This window comes from Anser cygnoides, chromosome 9 (genome assembly GCF_040182565.1).
Source record: "Anser cygnoides isolate HZ-2024a breed goose chromosome 9, Taihu_goose_T2T_genome, whole genome shotgun sequence".
NCBI lineage: Eukaryota > Metazoa > Chordata > Aves > Anseriformes > Anatidae > Anser > Anser cygnoides.
In genome coordinates, this window is record NC_089881.1 from 9538541 (window position 1) to 9556610 (window position 18070).

At 40.2% G+C, this 18070-nt stretch overlaps 1 protein-coding gene across 5 annotated transcripts; it reads left to right on the plus strand.

Annotated features, from left to right (window-relative positions):
• The first annotated feature begins 934 nt into the window (after positions 1 to 934).
• IWS1 (interacts with SUPT6H, CTD assembly factor 1) lies at positions 935 to 18062 on the plus strand. 5 transcript variants are annotated; one of them, XM_048063134.2, is made up of 15 exons: positions 935 to 1105; positions 1581 to 1696; positions 7825 to 8500; positions 9072 to 9264; positions 9506 to 9563; positions 9903 to 10003; positions 10759 to 10909; positions 12382 to 12464; positions 12749 to 12878; positions 13745 to 13862; positions 14592 to 14703; positions 14895 to 14951; positions 15136 to 15247; positions 15857 to 16015; positions 17656 to 17794. In XM_048063134.2, the coding sequence occupies exons 1-14, from the start codon at positions 1072 to 1074 to the stop codon at positions 15983 to 15985; spliced, it is 2070 nt and encodes a 689-aa protein (XP_047919091.2). In that variant the 5' UTR covers positions 935 to 1071; the 3' UTR covers positions 15986 to 16015; positions 17656 to 17794. The 5 variants fall into 5 exon arrangements, with proteins under 5 accessions (XP_047919091.2, XP_066858740.1, XP_047919090.2 ...); XM_067002639.1 differs by lacking the exon at positions 15857 to 16015 and having other exon boundaries at positions 936 to 1105; positions 7825 to 8169; positions 8209 to 8500; positions 17656 to 18062; XM_048063133.2 differs by lacking the exon at positions 15857 to 16015 and having other exon boundaries at positions 936 to 1105; positions 17656 to 18062.
• Positions 18063 to 18070: the final 8 nt, after the last annotated feature.

An 18070-nucleotide genomic window follows, 5' to 3' on the forward strand; every position in this document is an offset into this window, starting at 1 on the left:
AAAAGACATAGGTCTTTCTACCTGTTTACTCCGGAAGTCAGCAATTAAAAGACGTCTTTAAGGCCAACTTTCAGTTGAGACTGAAGGCTAAATCTGGAGGCACCACCCACACATGAACTGGATTGAACTGCAGCTTCGGATAGGGCAGGCAGACCTAAATGCATACAGACAGCCAGGCCTCGATTTCCAGAGCCAGCCTCAGGTCTCCTCTTTGGTCTGCAGTACCGTAACAGCAGCCAGTGCCCATCAGGGCATCCAGAGCCCACATGTGTGCCTGCTGCTGAACTCTGGTTTTGCTCTTCTGCTTTCTTGTAGAGATTCAGATTAATTCTTGTTAACTGGATCTGTGGGGAGCAGATCGGTTTGTCTATTTTTTAGATGGTAAAATCTTTGTTATTTAAGGCCACAGCTGAAATTTTGATCTCCCATCCTTTATCAGTCTTGGAAGTGTTTTTACCAGATGTTCCTTAGACCAGCTGAAGGTAAAAGTTGGGTAACTAGTTTAGTTCTGGATTGCGTTTTAGCAGTCACCTAATATTTTCTGTGTTTTAAGTCTGTTGGAAGTTCCCCAATGCCCATACAAGGAATCACCTTTATTAAAACAACAAGCGTTTTACATTTCCATACTCGTTTCCATGTTGATACAAGGGTTCAACATAAGTCTTTTTTTTCTCATAGCCTTCTTCAATTTCCTCAGTACTTAACTAAAGCTAATTTCTAGAACAAGAAAAAAAAAAAGAAACTAGAAATAAGAAACTGAGCTAACTTCACTGCCTTGTACCCGCTGATTACACGACGCGAGAGCACCCCCACCCCCCCCACTCACACCGTCCCCCCCACCCTAAGATGGCACCCGCCCCCCCCCCGAAGTCCCGCGAGAGCGGCACCGCCGGGGCGCCAGGGGAAGGGGGCGGGCGCCGCTGGCGCACGCGCAGTCCCGGCCGCCGGCCGTTCGGAGGGGAGGCGCCATCTTGGGCCGGGCGAGCCGGGCGGCGGAGGCGCAGGTCGGTGAGCGGCGCCCCGGGGGCTGTGCCCCGCCGCCAGCCCCGAGGGCCGAGGCGGGAGCCCGCCATGGAGAGCGAGTACTACGGCGGGGAGCAGTCAGGTAGCGGCGCCGGGCCCCGGGAGGGCGGGCAGGCGGGGCCTCAGCGGCCGCGGGGAGCGCCCAGGCCCTGCCCCGCACCCTGCACCCTGCCCCGCACCCTGGCCCGCGCCCTGCCCCGGGCCGCCTCCGCTCGGCGCCCGTCAGCGGCCGCGGCCGGGCCCCGCCGGGCTGGGACGGGACGGGGCTGGGGCCGGGGCTGGCCCGCAGGGCGCTCTCGGGACCCCGAGGGCATGTGGAGCCGCTGCGGCCGTGCCGTGAGGGCTCTGCGGGGTCCTCCCGTTCTGGGGCTCCGCGGGGCGCTTGGTTCTGCTCCCGGCCGTCCTTCCCAGGGGCTCACCGCCGGCCCGCCGCGCTGCTCATAGTTAGCCGGCTTCCCAGTCATCCATCGCGGCTGTCAGGGCGCTTCTGAGTGCTGCGAGACGTCACCGAGTTTCACTTATTTATTTATTTATTTATTTATTTCCATTTGGAGTAGATGATGGTGGAGCTACTCCGGTGCAAGACGAGAGAGATTCAGGATCTGATGTTGAAGATGAAGGAAATGAGCAGCATTCTGGATCTGAGAACGGAAGTGTAGGGCACCACTCAGAGGTACCGTGGGAACTTTGTCTAGATAAGGATGCTCTCTCATAAACTGATGTTCAATTTAGAGACATATCACTCTTTTAACTGAGACTTTTAAATTTATTGAGTTGTTCTTAAGCGTTCTGTCTGGCAAAACTTTACTTCCCGAAAGGGTTGTGTCACATAATCTCCTGACCAAGAAGCAGGCTAGTATCTCTTTATTTCAGTCCTAAATTGTTATAATAGCATTCCCTATTTAGTACTAAAAAAAAAAAAGTGTAATATTGCTGTATTTGATTGCAAAAAGATAAATTTTTTGGGTGTGAAACTGTAAGCAACGGATTTTGAGGAATTCGGAACTTTGCTTTAAAATCTGCAAGGCAATGTAAAACCATGCATTATGGAGCATACGTTTCATTACCAAAGAATAAATGCTTTTTTGTGTTTAATCTTTCTTTTTGGATGTGAGAGTTACCGCTGAAGACACTTTTGTCCTATATTTTTTACTTTGTCATTCACAAAGGAGTAGGTCTCTATGTGGAAAGCCAGGTTGCTAAATGGCATTTGTCTTTCCTCTGACAAAGGCTTTTTTTTTGAGAATCCTACCCTATGAAAAGGGTGGTGGTGTTTGATCTGGGGTTGTGTTTGGAGGGGAGACACTTAACTTGTGGTTTGATTACCGTAGTTGGAAAGAGATTCTGATAAAAAATGAAGGTTCTGTGTCTAGGACAATTCTGGGGTTAACAGTAATTTTAAGGATTTTTTTGTCTTGAGATAGAATTATATCAGGTCTTTGTAGGGCCTTCTAGGAAGGAATAATTTTGGCTTTGAAATCCTGTCTTCTGTCAGCAAAGTTCTGTTACGGAAAGCTTTGTGATGCTCTTCAAAATTGAAATCAAAGACATTATACTCTGTTTTGCGAGTTCTGTTGCATGTTGTATAAAAATCAGGGTTGACTCTGAATGGGTTTTCAGTGGTTGTCCACTTTAAAATTCGCTTAAAATTCGTGATACAATCTAACATAGAATCATAAAGGTTGAAAAATACCTCCAAGGTCATCTGGTCTAACCATCCTCTACCTCACCTCTGTTGTGGTATAACTTGCAATCCTTTTTCTTTTTTCTTTACTGAATTTGTAGTTTCATCAGAGTTAGAAAGTAAATGAATGTGTTTTTAAAGAGTATAAAAGGGAAGTTCTTCGCACTTAGTTGAATTTGAGTGTAAAGCAGATTTGGATTTTTTTAAGCTGTTGGTACTTATTTACAGTGGAAGAAATTGAGTTGTTGTCAGGCAGCATTCGCTGTTGTCATAACCAGGATTTCAGTGGGGGAAAACGTATGGTTTTGTGTGTGACAGAAATAACTGTCTTTGGTAAGGATTAAGTGCTTCTGTTTTAGTGGAAGGAAATTCTGATGAGAGCATGGAGAGTCATGTTGCTGCTACAGTTATGTTAAGCTTTTTCTTCAGTTTATGAAAACTTGGTCAGTTGTTCTTACTCTTCTGTACTCCTTTGGTTTTAAATTTTGCTTACTGTGGTCAAGTAATTGGAAATCTGGCCTAAAGAACAGAGTCAACTATTATTTACATCTCTGGCATGACTTTTTCCAGTTTAAATAATCAAAAATACTAGGACCTGTTATCATTGCTTACGGATCCTCTTCATGTACCTCCACTATGGTAAGGGCTTTGTTCTGCGATGGCTGTTGAATCTTCCTCTGTAGATAAAATAATACAGAAAGTACATTTAAAAAACACAAACAAAAAAAGAAGGATTTTTAAGATTTTAACCAAATCGAATCAAGTGCTAAGGCTTGAAGGTTCATGTTCACTATCAGACGCAAAGTTTTAAGTACTTTCTTTTGTTACGAACTTTTACGTTCCTAGTAAATTGATGTTTTCCGTACATCAAGTTCAAAGTGCAACTCAACTGATAATGTGGAGCTGCTGCCTGTGAAAGGAGAGTAGCTTTCAGTAACTTATCATTTATCTTAAATTTTCTCATCCTCTTATTTCCTTCATCTTTAGGAATATGTGGGAGGAATGACACTCAAAGGTAATAATACCTTTGAGACAGCCCAATCAGTTAAGTCTATTTAATTACTATTTCGTCTCTAATTTAGAACACAAATGTAAAGAACTGAAGTTTTAAACTTTCCAACTTTTTTTTCAGGTTCTTAACTTTAAAGAAAAGGGGAATCCTGAGGAATTACTTATGTAGGTCTCAGGTATGTGGGTTTTTCTTTTCCACAATTCTTTTCTGGCTTTCCTTCCCCCAGTCCCACTTTATCTATAAATGTTCTCCTTGATGTCCTTACTGATTCTGTTTCAGACAAATAGAATTAGATAACACATAGTTTTAGTACAGTAATGAATATTAAATCACATTTACAGTGTTTGTACGAGTCAGGCTCATACGGAAATCTTTAATGGCTTAGATCTTACACTGTAACCAAGTTGCTGCTGTCTTCTTGATTTAAGTTATGGTTTGACTGTGACTGTTAAGAAACACACAAATATCTTACATTTCTGAAAACAGAAGCTTCCTGATCTGCCTGTGAAGGTTATGTATACCTTAGTTTAACACATGTCATTCATAAGACTGTAGTGGATGGGTCAATTCTGTTGAACTTATTAAACTACCCCAATAGTACATCTTAAAAGTGGCTGCATGTTGATCCAATAAACTACTTGCTGACTGAAGCTTTTATATGGAAGGATAACACTGTAAATTTGATTTTTATGTATTCCTTACTTTATACTGTACTAAAGCCTCATGTTATAGAATTCTTTCAGTTAAAAAAATTAAGGACATCTCAATTAAGAAGTTTATAGATAAAGAGGAGGAAGAAAAGAAAGCAAAGGAATTAGAGAAAAATGTGGTAGCAATTACCTGAGACCTACTTGTTTTTGAGGATGTCTAAACTTCTAATTAAGTAATTGGAAAAATACAAATAGAAAACTCCAAAATTACGTAATTGATTTCTTTGAACACACCTTTTTAGAGACAAATTAGTTTAAAAGAAAAGCGGGGAGGGGAGGTAGGGGAGAGACGCAGGCGGACTGTCCTGCAGAGTTTAGTCATCTCATTGTGAAGTTGCACTTACTTACATGAAATACATTCCAAAACATTCACAGATGCATTAATTTATTCAGAAGACCTTGCACCAACAAATGGCTGTGGACAGGGCCTGTTTGTTTTGCCTGGGTTCTGAGCGAGTCAGGTGTGTCTCCGCTCCGCTTTAGAAGCTGCTCAGTTGTGTTGATGTAGTGCTGAGTCCAAGGTAGCACGTGTCGTCCCACTACAGGGCTGGCTGTCTTGGCTCGTCCAACTGTGTGCTTTTGCGTTAGCTCGGGTTGTGCTTTACAGGTTCAGGACTAGAGTAGATGGTATCTGTCTGTCCAACCTGTGCAGGGACACCTCTGTTACCTGCTTTTTCCTGAGTTCTCTCCTAAGTGGTTCTACTGTAGGTGATGGTATCTCAGTGGAGTTGAGAAGCTGTAATTACCATCGTGATTCTGTGGTGCAAAACACCGTATGATCGTGGTGTGAGCTTATTAGGATGCGTGGATGCTTCCCCTCCCCAGATAGCTTCCTTCTGAAGAGTGACTGTCAGTTTGCATAACAGGTTAGAGGTTCAGTATGTTGTAAAGTACTTTAGTAATACTGCTATATAATTGGAATGATTTCTTACCAAGTATTTTGCATAGGAAGTTCTTTGTAGTTTAGCAGTATATTCTGAATAGGTGCATACGTAACCTGCAGCTATGCTTTCAGCCTTAGAAGTGTTGAGTGGCTAAGAATCGTTATAGATTCAAGTTGTTTTTTTAATTTTGTTTACTTTTTTACTGAATACTTTCTAGTCTGGTAGATAGTAAACCTAACAGCTTAAACAGAAATATTTCTATTGATTTCTTTGGTTTTGTTTAGCAAAATCCTTTATTGCTGCTGATATAGTTATCAGTACCTACTCAGCATCAGCCATCTGAAATCAGGAAAAATCAGATAAAACCACCAAACGTTAAATGGCACAGAAATAAGGGTTGAAGAACTTGTATTTTAATAAACGTCAACTTAAGTGTAGACCTCTGCGTTTCTTCACCTCTCACTGATCCAATCTGTAACGTTGTAAAATCTGCATTTCCTCTTCCCTTTGCAGCTGTAGCTTTTTGTTTCTTCTTCGCTAATACTGTAAGAGAAAATACATCACAAATGCATGCCCTTAGTTTGTTGTTGGGAGATATTGGGTAGGAGAGGGCAGTCATTAATATTTTGATGAAGAGCACAAAATAAAATCCTATGAGAAACAGGGAGCAGTTTGGTTGTATGGTGTTCCTCAGTTGTGCACTCTCAATTCTGTAACTTCTTCCTATTTAATTCTTTAAAATTCCAATTTCAGATTTCTAACTGAACTGTGTTTCCTCTCTGTAAGGAGAAATGAGAAATACCGAATGGTGCCACCAGCATGGTTCAGAAGGCTGACATCACTGTAGGGTCACGTACAAGCAGGAGACTGAAAAGTACTTGAGTTATCACAGCTGCTGTTCTATAGCTAGCGTTAGGTAACATGGAAGCAGTGAAGTGGTATTTGAAGTGTGTTTTAAAATTATGTAGTCCTGATTTTGTTCCAGTGTGTGGTAATTTCTGTTAGTAACTTTGCAGTTATTTAGAAGTTGTCAGTTTGTCAGGTACTAGCCAAGGGAATAAATGCATAAGATCCAGAATCTTAAAAAGTGATGTTATTTATCAGTTAATATAATTCTGGAAGGAGTAATTCGTAAAAGCTATTATTTGTATTATTTAAAAATTCCTTCTTATTCATATGTAATAAAGATTAATAATACTGCTTGTCATACCTGTAGGATAGATACACCTGCATTGTTGTGTGTGGCTCTGAACGTGGGGGTGGAATGACCATAGAAAATAAAAAGAAAAGTCTGTCCTTTCAAGGAGAAGAGATTGCTAACAAAAGAGACTTGGAAGCTCTAGGACATGTAGGTCTTAAACTATCTCGTAGGACAATAAACACTCAGTTTGCAAAGGTGCTAGTGAATAGAGTCCACAGCTGAGAAGACAGAATCACCCCTGAAAAAAGCTTCTCTGAGAAGTATTTAGGAAAGAGGTTCTTCTCAGTGTTCTTTTCAGTTGAAAACGGGATTATTGTGACAGTGACTGCTGTAGGCATGCTGAATTAAGGCATGAGAGTTCAAGAGAGTCCAATTTTTTTTTCTTAGGCAAATGCATTTTTTTTCCAAGTGGAACTTAGATCTTTTAGGAAAGATAAAACTGCATTCTGTCGTCAGTCAGGATAGGGACAGGTGGCTTGTTGAAGATTTTTCCATAAATGGAATGTTTGGCTCTGCTGTTACTGTGTAGAAGACAAAGGATTGTGTTTCACTAGTTTTCAGAAGGTTGGTGTGTTTATACACACAGGTTATCTCGGGTATCCGTGTGGCATGGGAGCTGTGAGCTTAAGGGAGAGAACCGTTGAACCTGTTCTTAGGTTTTTACCACTGAAACGCAAAGCTTCTTAATAATACTCTTAATGGTCCGACTAAAACTTTACTCCTGTTTTTTATAGGCCTTTGGTCTTGGCGTATTGTTAAGTAAGGAGAGGGTGCAAGCTCTCTTGAGCTTCACTCTGAAAGTAATGCATGCAATTTCAGTAAAATGTATTTCGTATGAAAATGTGTATTTGAGATCTTCAGAAATGACCAGTGTGGGAGGCTGTTTACTTGCCTTATTCTGTGGGATTTGGACTAAACCATTTTGAAGGCCCGACTTTTTAAAATGAAGTAATTAAGTATTTACACTTGAAGGACTGGACCCTTCTTGGGCCTCTTCACTTGAGATGTTGTTTTTTTTTTTTTTGATTCTGTTTCTAAAATAGAATTGAGTAGCAGGATGGATGGTGTTCTGTTGATCTCTTAATATTTTTCTTGATCTGTAGTATATGATAGCGAGTCCTTTGACTCAAATTGTCTAATTTCTGTATACATTTCATATATATAAAAAAAAGTATTTCAGTCTGCAGTACCTTGGGCAATCACGTGGGAGGAAGGACAAGCAAAAACTCAAAACACTTATTGTTTTCTTTTTTTAATCTTTTTTATATAGATTTTTGCTTACTTGCCTAAAATTACTTTTCTTTTTTCAGAATGAACACAGTGATGGAGAAGAGGATGGGCAAACGGGAGAGCCTCATATGACAGACTCTGAAAATGAAGATGTACCGAGGCAAAAAGACAGTGACTCAGATAATGAGGAGCCTCCAAATCACAATGTAAGTGATTCAGACAATGAAGCAGATCGTGGAGGGAAAGACAGTGACTCTGATGCTGAGGACCGTCCAAATCAGCATTTAAGTGACTCTGAAAATGAAGATGCCTTAAATCATCAAGCGAGTGACTCTGAAAACGGAGAACCTCACAGGGATCACAGTAGTGATTTTGAAAATGAGGAAACACAGAAGCAGCCGGCCAGCGACTCGGAGAGCGAGGAGGTCCGCAAGCAGCCGGCCAGCGACTCGGAGAGCGAGGAGGTCCGCAAGCAGCCGGCCAGCGACTCGGAGAGTGAGTCTGCTTCCAGACACAAACAAGAAATAGAGTCTGATGACAGTGATGGGGAGGACAGGAAGGAGGAGGTGCAGAATGACTCTCATCATTCAGATAACGAACATGCGAGGGAAGGATTTCGGGGCTCTGACAGCGAAGAGGAAGGTCCTAAGAGACGAAAAATCTCAGACAGCGATGAAGATGAGAAAGAGGAGGAGAAGACTGTGAAGAGGAAAACAGCTATCCTGTCTGACAGCGAGGATGACACTGAGAAAGCACGTAAGCAACTTTAGGATGAAAATAAAAATGTGATGTGACAAGTAGTAACGTTATAGTTAATTCCTTATTTTTATGTGAAGAAAGCATCTAAGATAAATATGAAACGTGGTTTTGCTTTTAAAGTACAACTGCTTTTGGAGAAGGTATTGTTCTAACTGCATTTCTATGTGAATACATATCTAATGTATCTAATATCTAATACATATCTAATTTCTATATGAATACATATCTAATGTTTTGGAGTAATAGGTAGGTTTAACGTGAGTAAAAAATATATATATATTCTGCAATAACATTGCTTTACACTGGCATCTGTTTTCATGTTGAGTATTTCCAGTGTACTTAACTTCTTTACTTTGCTGTTTTTTCTCTATATTTTCTAAGATATACTAGGGTAAGTTCTGAAAAAAAAAAGTTCTTACTAGAGTAAGTTCTGAAATTACAAGTTTGTATGGATGGTGTACTGTATGTAGTTAGTTACCGACTGATTAAAACAGATTTTAGAATGGACATGATTTTTTAAAATGGCAGTTGTGTTTGGGCAGGCAGTAATGCTTCTTTCTGTTGGCAGCTGCAAAAAAAGTACGAATCCTTTCCGATGTTGAAGAATCAGATAGCGATGCTGCCTCAGAGAAATCTGATAAAAGGAAGAAAAATATGGTATCGGATAGTGAAGAAGAGGAAGAAAGAAAAGAGAATGCTGGGAAGAAAAAAGAAGAGAAAGATCTGTTTGGCAGTGACAGTGAATCTGGAAATGAACAAGAGTAAGTGCTTCTGGGAATACGAATTCCTTCAGGGCTGCAGGTAGTGATGCTGATCATGGATGGGAAAATGGAGGAAAACCAACCAGAGAACGAATGTCTGCTTTTATTGGTAGTGCGAAGGGGAAGGGCATTGTGGCAGAATGGAAGGTGGATCTCCACTCAGTCATATTAGAAATTTCTCAGGAAATGCAGTTCTCACTACTGCAGTATAAATAGATAAGTGTTACTATTACCTTCACAGGAACCTGATTGCAGATATATTTGGAGAATCTGGTGATGAGGAAGAAGAGGAATTTACCGTAAGTGCTATTGGGGATATTTCTTATTCGGTTGCCAGATCGAATCTTCATGGGAAGCTATTGCCAGAATGTCTGTTGGGGTTTGCATTCATGTTCAAAGATGTACTGTTTTTGGATGGAAGATTTTTATCTGCTGGACTCATTGAGGTAGACTGAGTTAAATAACCTTCACAACTCTACTACTGGGAGAGCCATTGGTGTGACAGTCATAGGTGAAATTAGGAATCCTTTGTTCCTCGTTCAGGTAAATCTGAAGAGGATTTAGAGTATAAGAGTCAGGCACCTGCATAGATGCTTGGTCTTAATCCCTGCACTGACTTGCGCTGCCTTTACCATCAGGGCTTTAACCAGGAAGACTTGGAAGAAGAGAAGGGTGATGCAGAGATGAAGGAGACAGCAGACGAGTCAGACTCTGATGATAACATCAAACGAGGGAAGCAGTAAGTCGATATGTTACATACTCCTTTGTTAATAGCAAATGCAATATTTGAGCAAAAAGGTTCATCCAAAACCTGGGTAGACTTCATGAAAGGCAAGGAAGGGGCTGTGTGTCTACAGAAAGCATGTTTTTATAGACCATGAATTTCTCTGCTTGTACAGTTCAGTCACTTGGCAATCTATAGCAGACTGCCTATGCTGCTGCTCCTGCTCCAGAGAAGAGTATTTTGTAGGTCATATCAAAACCTGAATGAAACAAACATCTAATCAAACAAACATCTAACCCTGCTCCTAGCGTCGGGCCATGCAAAGGAGCACTGGAGTCACAGTTTAGTTTCTCTGCTGGTGTAGGGGATAAGGTGTGGCAAGGCTTGACCCCAGCTTCTCTCCTCTTTCCTTCCTGTCTGATCCAGTAGAGTTAGAGGAATGTATTGCAGGTACAGGAAAGCTAAATCTTTGTTAGCTTCAGTGACAACTTTAGCACATTTTCAACCCTGAATGTGTGCATCTCCTTAGGCGTTTCAATAAGGTCTTTTACAGACTTCTGAGGGCATCTCAGAGCTGCTGAAGCCCTTTGCTAGTTTCCCAGTTAGCATATTGAGGAGATCTAATTATCTTAGGGGGCATTGAGACACAATGCTTGTAGAGTTCTTGGAGATTTTTGGGAAGGTTGTTAGAAAAATACAAAATATTTTCTACAAAGATGGTGAGATCAACCCTCTTCTGGCCATCAGCAAACTTTCTTCTTGCATTTCAGTATGGACTTCATGTCAGATTTTGACATGATGCTGCAACGAAAGAAGAGTATGAGTGGCAAGCGTAGACGAAACCGTGATGGTGGAACTTTTATTAGTGATGCAGATGATGTGGTCAGTGCTATGATTGTGAAGATGAATGAAGCTGCAGAGGTGAGTTTTCTAGGTTCCAAAGACAACAATTTCCCCTGTGCAGTCAGTAAAATAGAGGTATCTGGTACTCAGAAGTAGTAATCTGTACGCTACTGAAAGCTTCCAGTATCTAAACAACTGTTTAATGTCATTTTGCTAGTCTGAATTACTGATTTGTTTTAAAGATGATACTTAGTTAACTTGGTAAACTGATCAGCTGAGATCAACTGCCCTATAAAAAGGGATGAATACATGTTATATAAAATGTGCATATATCAAATACTGAGATAGGGACTATGGTTTGATTTCACTCTGCAATTAGTAGTATATACAGTACTTAATTGTTTGTTCCTGAGAAGAAACCTTTTCTGAAGGGCTTGAATGACAATAACGTGGTAGATGATTGTAGAAAAATAGAATTATCCCTTGGCAGACTCTTTCAAGGAGTTGTGTTTAATTACCAGCGTCTTGCCTTTTGTTATTGCTGTACTATTTTTGGAGTAGCAGTCAATTTAACAACATGGTGAAACTCATTAAAAGCAATTGGGGGGCAATTTTAGAAAGAGGAATCTTTCTTAATGCGTTTGGGGAAGGAGGGCAGAGTAAGATAGTGATCTGGGAGACAACTGTGGTTTTCTTGGTCATCAGCAAGATGGTGGTCAAATGTTTTAAATGAAGCAATGAAGTTTGGAATACTGGAGAGAGGAAAAGCTGAGCTCCGGTGCTGTGGTATCTGTAGTTGTTTAGCATGTGCCTATAAAGCTATTCTGGAGCAGAAGGGCATTAAAAGAATCTCCTCTCTCACAATTAAAAAAAACATCGTGTAGAAAGAGCCTTCAGTGAGTTAAGCACCTGGAAAGGTACAAACACAGCAGGAGACAAATCTGTTGATTGTAGTGGGTCTCTCTGATATTTAATCCCACATTTTGAATAGATAGTGAGATAATGGACTTAGGTGATTGTCACATCATTTTGAAACTGAGACGGCTTTTGTTCTAGCACTTCATGCACGTCTGCATGCTTTAATGTTAATTCCACCATGCGTCCCTCTAAACCACCAGGTTTTACAGTTACGTTCTTAGGTGAAGTGAATGCACGTATTTTCACTTGTTACTGTTATGGCTAGTTACTTGTTGTAGTTTGGGTGAGATTTGCTATGAGCGTTTCTAGGATAGCTACACATAGCTAGCATGGAGGACCCTGCAGAATTCCAGTTTATTGCAATAAACGTAGATCGTGAAGTAGAAACACAAGTCATTCTTTCCAGGAAAATGTTGATTAAGGTGGGGATTTCTTTTTTTGAAGAGAAACTATTGTATAAAATGTATTTTGGAACTGTAGGAAGATAGAGCCAGGTTGTAAAGTTAGTGTGGTCCTGCTAAAGGTGAATTCTCCAGTAACTTACTACTGACCTTTTTCCTGTAAATACTGCAGGGGATGGGAGTTGCTGATTTCTTCTTTTGATTGACTTGCAATTTTTCAACTCTCTACAGGAGGATCGACAGCTGAATACACAAAAGAAACCCGCACTAAAGAAATTAACTTTGCTACCGACTGTAGTTATGCATCTTAAAAAGTGAGTCATTCTTCTAGATGATTATCATCTTTGGGAATATTGGGAACGTGGTAGATTTCATAGGGTGACATTACAGTTGTATTGAGTATGCAGTGAAACGCTTTTCTTAATACCAGGTAAATGCTGGAGCTAGGTGACGTCAAAAAAATGAAAAACGATCCCTAATTTTACCTGTTAAATTAACAAACTCAAACATACTGTTGTGTTTCAAGGACCATTGCATCTTAAGATCTAGATGTATTACTATATGATGTCGTGGCTTATCTATACATTAAACTTTCTAGGCAAGACCTCAAAGAAACTTTCATCGATAGTGGTGTAATGTCTGCCATCAAAGAATGGCTCTCTCCTCTTCCAGACCGAAGTCTGCCAGCACTGAAGATAAGAGAGGAGCTTCTGAAAATCCTGCAAGAGGTTTGAAACTGACTTCTAACTGTATTTGATTGGTAGCTTCAGGTTTTTATGGTTATGCTTTATGGAGATGTGTGGTGATAACTACTGATGGTGCATGCAGTGAAATGCAGGAGGAAGCAAACAGCAAGTTACATACGTTTGGTTTAAACTTCACATCACTTTTAATGAGTATTCCTTATGTTGTAGATATGCCGTCTATCTGAGCAAAATTTGACTAGGGAATTTCGGACACGTAATTGTTACAAAACTTTTGCTTGTGTTCACAATAAAGCAAATAGCTCTGCTGGCAGTAGGCCAGGAGATGTTTCTGTCTCACGTGAACCATACGTGTGAAGTTCCCTATCCTCTATCAGGGAGGTACCTGCTATGGCTTTTCTAGATTCTGGATGAATCTAAATGGCTTAGTGACTTACCTTCCCTCATTCTCTGTGGCTGATATATTGTGATTGTTCACTTTAAGTAGCCTTTGCTGCGTTTGTAAAATTAGCGTGGTATAGTCTTGATAGCAAAGCAGAAGTTAAATTTCTCTTGCAGCACGACTGCTTGGCTCTATTGACTGAAGCTTTAGAAATTTGTTGTTGCATAAGAATTTGCACAAATTCTGACTGATTCAGGTTATACTTGAATACGTGGCTTTTGCCATGTAAACTTTTATCCTTGTAAGATGAATGCTTAGAAGATTTTTTATGTTTGGGTGTTCAATACTTGAACCTTTAACTGATTCCTAGTGGAAAAGTGCAAACATATATTTTTTTTTCCAAGATTATTGTGAAGATAGGTTTTGGTTTTTGCAAAGTTCAATGACACCATTAAAGTTCAGACATCATTTCTTGCTTTTTTTTCCTGACTTTTCCTTTGTCTTATAGCTGCCCAGCGTGAGCCAAGAGACTCTGAAGCACAGTGGCATTGGAAGAGCTGTGATGTACCTTTACAAACACCCCAAAGAATCGAGACCTAACAAAGATATGGCAGGGAAGCTAATCAGTATGTAAACCTTTTTGTCTTCCTTCAGTTAGATTTCACTGGTAATTTAATTTCTGCATCAGTCTTTCTGTTGCATGTTGTTATTGTCTGTACTAGAACTAACTCTGCAATGTAGGAATCTCGTTAATCTGTGATAGTTTTGTTTGCAGAGCTCTTATTGAACACTGTTACATTAATGTCTGCATGCAGTTTTTCCTGTTATGCTCTAAAACCAGATAATAGCTTTTATGTTGCCCAAATTCTCTCTTGGCTAGTTCTGAAGACCTCATCTACCTGTTACCAAAGGAGGAAGGTGCTCCATTTATTCCATGGAGGAGAGGTCTTAAATGACCATCTAAAAATTTACTACTTAAACAGCTGTAGTCATGTGTAGTGTATTCCATCCTGAATGACTGCAAACTAATTACATAATTGTTCTGTTCTTCAGGAAGTATTTTTCGTATTTCTAAAATAACACTTACTGTGGCATCCAGGAGTTTCTGACACTTAAATATTTCTAGAGCTAAGAGAGATTCCAAAAAAGCAAGCAATAGCAAGAGACTTTATGGATGAAAGCTGTTTGTTACTGTCCACAAGGTTGGATTTCCCTGAAATATTAAGAGCTTAAAAATCATCTGTTTGGTTGAAGGGAAGTATAAGTGAACATTGAAAGCTGTGTTTAGTCATCAGAATGGTTTAGAGATAGAGAACTTGATATGCTCAGTGCTTATTAACCTATTTATTTACTAGATGAATGGTCTCGACCCATCTTTGGCCTTACCTCAAACTACAAAGGCATGACAAGAGAAGAGAGGGAACAGAGAGATCTGGAACAGATGCCTCAGCGAAGAAGATTGAGCAGGTAGGAATACCAGAGAGAAACATCAAATTTGCTTTCTTTCTAAGACTCCAACAAGAAAAGTTGTGTGTAAGTAACAAGGGAAATAAAAGAATAATGATTTCTGATCTCTTTCTTCTTTTACCGCACTTGTCTTTTAAAGTTGCTATCTTTCTCTGTGTGTGTATGCCTGTAAAATCTTATTTTTCTTGCAGCTCTGGTGGTCAGACTCCCCGCAGGGATCTGGAGAAAGTATTAACAGGAGAGGAAAAGTAGGTTGGATTTTTTTATATTACTGTTTTGACTAAAAAAAAAGTATTTTAATAGTGCTAAAAATGTGCAGTTTGAGTTTTTTAAAATCAGTGGTTGTGCCCTGTTTCCAGAGGTAGAACACTATCTGTAGTGCTCCTTCTGTGTGAGATTTCTGTGTCTAAAAGCAACATTTCTCTTCTGCAGGGCTCTTCGACCTGGAGACCCCGGTTTCTGTGCCCGTGCGAGGGTGCCAATGCCTTCCAACAAGGACTACGTGGTCAGGCCAAAGTGGAACGTGGAGATGGAGTCCTCCAGGGTAAGCACTGCAGTGCAGGGAATAGCGTAGCCTCTTTTAGTGACTCTGTACCTCAGCTGTCTAGGAATAAGCCTGGGAATCTGTCGCCTTATTGCTGTAGTTACTGTACAATACAACAGTTCTTCTTATGTGCCTCTTCTAATTTGAGTAGACAACAAGTTCTGCTATCAAATGGGCTGTGTTAAGCCCATCAAATTCTTCTACTCAGGTATCATTGCTTCTCTTACCAGAAAGAGATTTTCATGCTGTCTGTTCTAGAGCTTTTCTTTAGGGGTAAGAATCTGATTATAGGCCTCTTAATTTTAGAACATTTTAAAATAAAGCAGCAGTTTAATTAGTATGTCACCAATATTTTTATCTTTCTTCCATTTTTTTTGTATCATGTTCGTTCTTAAGATGGTTTTCCAGTTTGTGAAAACTTCAAAGTTTTAGCAAGCTTCAGTAGAGGCCTTTGCCTTGTTTTATTTGGTTCTTCTATCTACCTTGTATGACTTTAATCTAAAGGTTGGTGTATGTGGTAGAACACATGTAAATGGAAGAAGTAATAATTATTGTGATTTTTCTGCTGTTATCTTTCCTTCTTTGCATTAATTGAGGTATTATTTCTAGCCCGGGACTATTAAGAGAGGTATTAGTCGCTTGGAAAAACACAAGAGACGGTTTGCTGAACAGAAACGACTCAGCAAAGTGCATCGGGCCATCAAGTTCAGCATTGAAGGCAACAGGATGCCCCTGTAGCCATGACACTGCCTTCCCGAAGTTTGAGAGGTATCCCTCAAGGGAGGTGTGAACAGTGCATGTGCTTCAGCTGTTGGCAGTTTGCACATACAGGAAAGGAGTGTGTACACCCTAACTTAAACTTGTAAAACTCTCCTTGTACTCTCTGAAGTCTGTACCAAACCTAAATGGTAACTTGTGCAGGAAAACGTACGTTGTAGCACAGAACATCTGCTATGATACCTGCCTCTGTGGGTTCAGGGTGTCCAAATGACAGGTATTAAGTGAAAATACCTGTGCTCAGAAATAGCTTTGCACCTGTAGTTTTGGGTGCTCAACACCAAGATGAGCAAGACTGAGCATTGTGAAACCTGTTCTCATTTAGGTTCTCCAGGTTTGCCTGACCTGACACAGGAATTCTTAGCTCTTAATGTAGGACTTCGTGGCACTGTGTACTAACACCTGTGCCTGTTTTACTGGTGCAAAACAAGGTACTTTTCATGCCTACTTTTCCAAGGTCACTGACTGATGTGAGAGTTCGGGGGTGTTTGACAGCAGGAGGAGAACAGGGCAGAATTCCCTGCTGTGAATGGGGACTGGAGGGAGATCAGTCATTGCCTGATCATCATGAACACGAACATCAGCATGAGAATTGTTTGGGCAATATCTTGTCTTGTTTCAGTTCTGTGAGCAGAGGTGTCACAAACTAACAGTGACAGAAGGCTAGCTTCATAATTATTTCTGTTAAAAAAAAAAAATCTTTTGGAAATCAGTGAAATCCTAGATACAACTTCCGTGGATAGTTTTATGAATAAAGTTCATTTTAAATGAGGGTCAGGAACCCCACCTCAGAGATGGGATCAAGCTCTTCATAGATGGTTTTGTCAGGTATTAAGTAGTATATTCTGGATATCATTTTTTCCCAAACTTAAAAGGTTTGAAGTTGCCATCGCTGTTTCTGTTGTCTAGTTGAGGGAAATTCTTTTCTAGAAAGAAAAGGGATCAGAAGGTCCTTGTTGCTCTTCAGCGGCATTTCTCTACAGAATTACTGTATTTTTGTAAAAAAGCCTGCTGTGTCATCTCAGTTTCTCAGCTGCAATTAAAATACAGAGATGAAATGGAGCAACTTTGTGGCAACGTGTATGGTCAGCTTTTCTCAGGCATTTCTTTTGCTTCCAACCTTACCTCCTTCTTTTCCAATAATTTCTTGCTTTTTAAGTACTAATCAGTGACTTTTAAAATAAATTGCAGTTTGGAATTGATATGTCAACTCAACCCACTTCAGTTACTGTGTAGCCATATCTAAAATCTTCCACCCACAGGAAGCTTGTATGTAGTGAAGTATGTTTCTGTCGTTAAACTCCAGCTGATACAGATATGAAACTATTCCAAACTGTATATTCAGCCAGTGTGTGAACAACTAACATGGTTATTAATCCTCATAATGGGAAAGCTTTTCCCCGTGATGTGTGTGTGACCACTTCTGTATATGTGATGCCTATATTGGGGGGATTATTTATCCGCTGGGGGGAGAATGTGTGCACCCCCTCCTCACGCCTCCTGGCCCCCACACCAGTGACCTCATCAGATCCTTCTTGCAGGTCCAGCCTTGCATGCATCGCTTTCTTGAACCTTTGGGACATCTGCTTTTTTTTTTTTTTCAGTGATAATTATTAGTTTTATTTTTTAAGTTCCAGGGGACCTCTAAGAAAGGGGTGAGTCGACTGGACAAACAGATGCGGAAATTCACAGATATCAGGAAAAAAAGCAGATCGGCCCATGCAGTGAAAATCAGCATTGAGGGCAATAAGATGCCATTGTGACCCTTCATTGAATACCCCATGATCTCTGCTGTAAGACAATACACCCATAGACTCTTGGGAGACCTTTAAATTTTTTAACAACTTGGTTGGTTTTTTTTTTTTAGTGAATCTTTAAATTGTTGGTTCAGGTTCTGGTATAAGATGATGTCCAAGGACTGTGAATTTGGGGACTTCTTTCTCCTGATTGTATTTAAACTTGCTCTATTGTGTCCTTTGTACAGATCACATATTTGTTGTATTGCAATACTTTAGACAATAAAACATCTTCTGTTTTTTTTTGGGG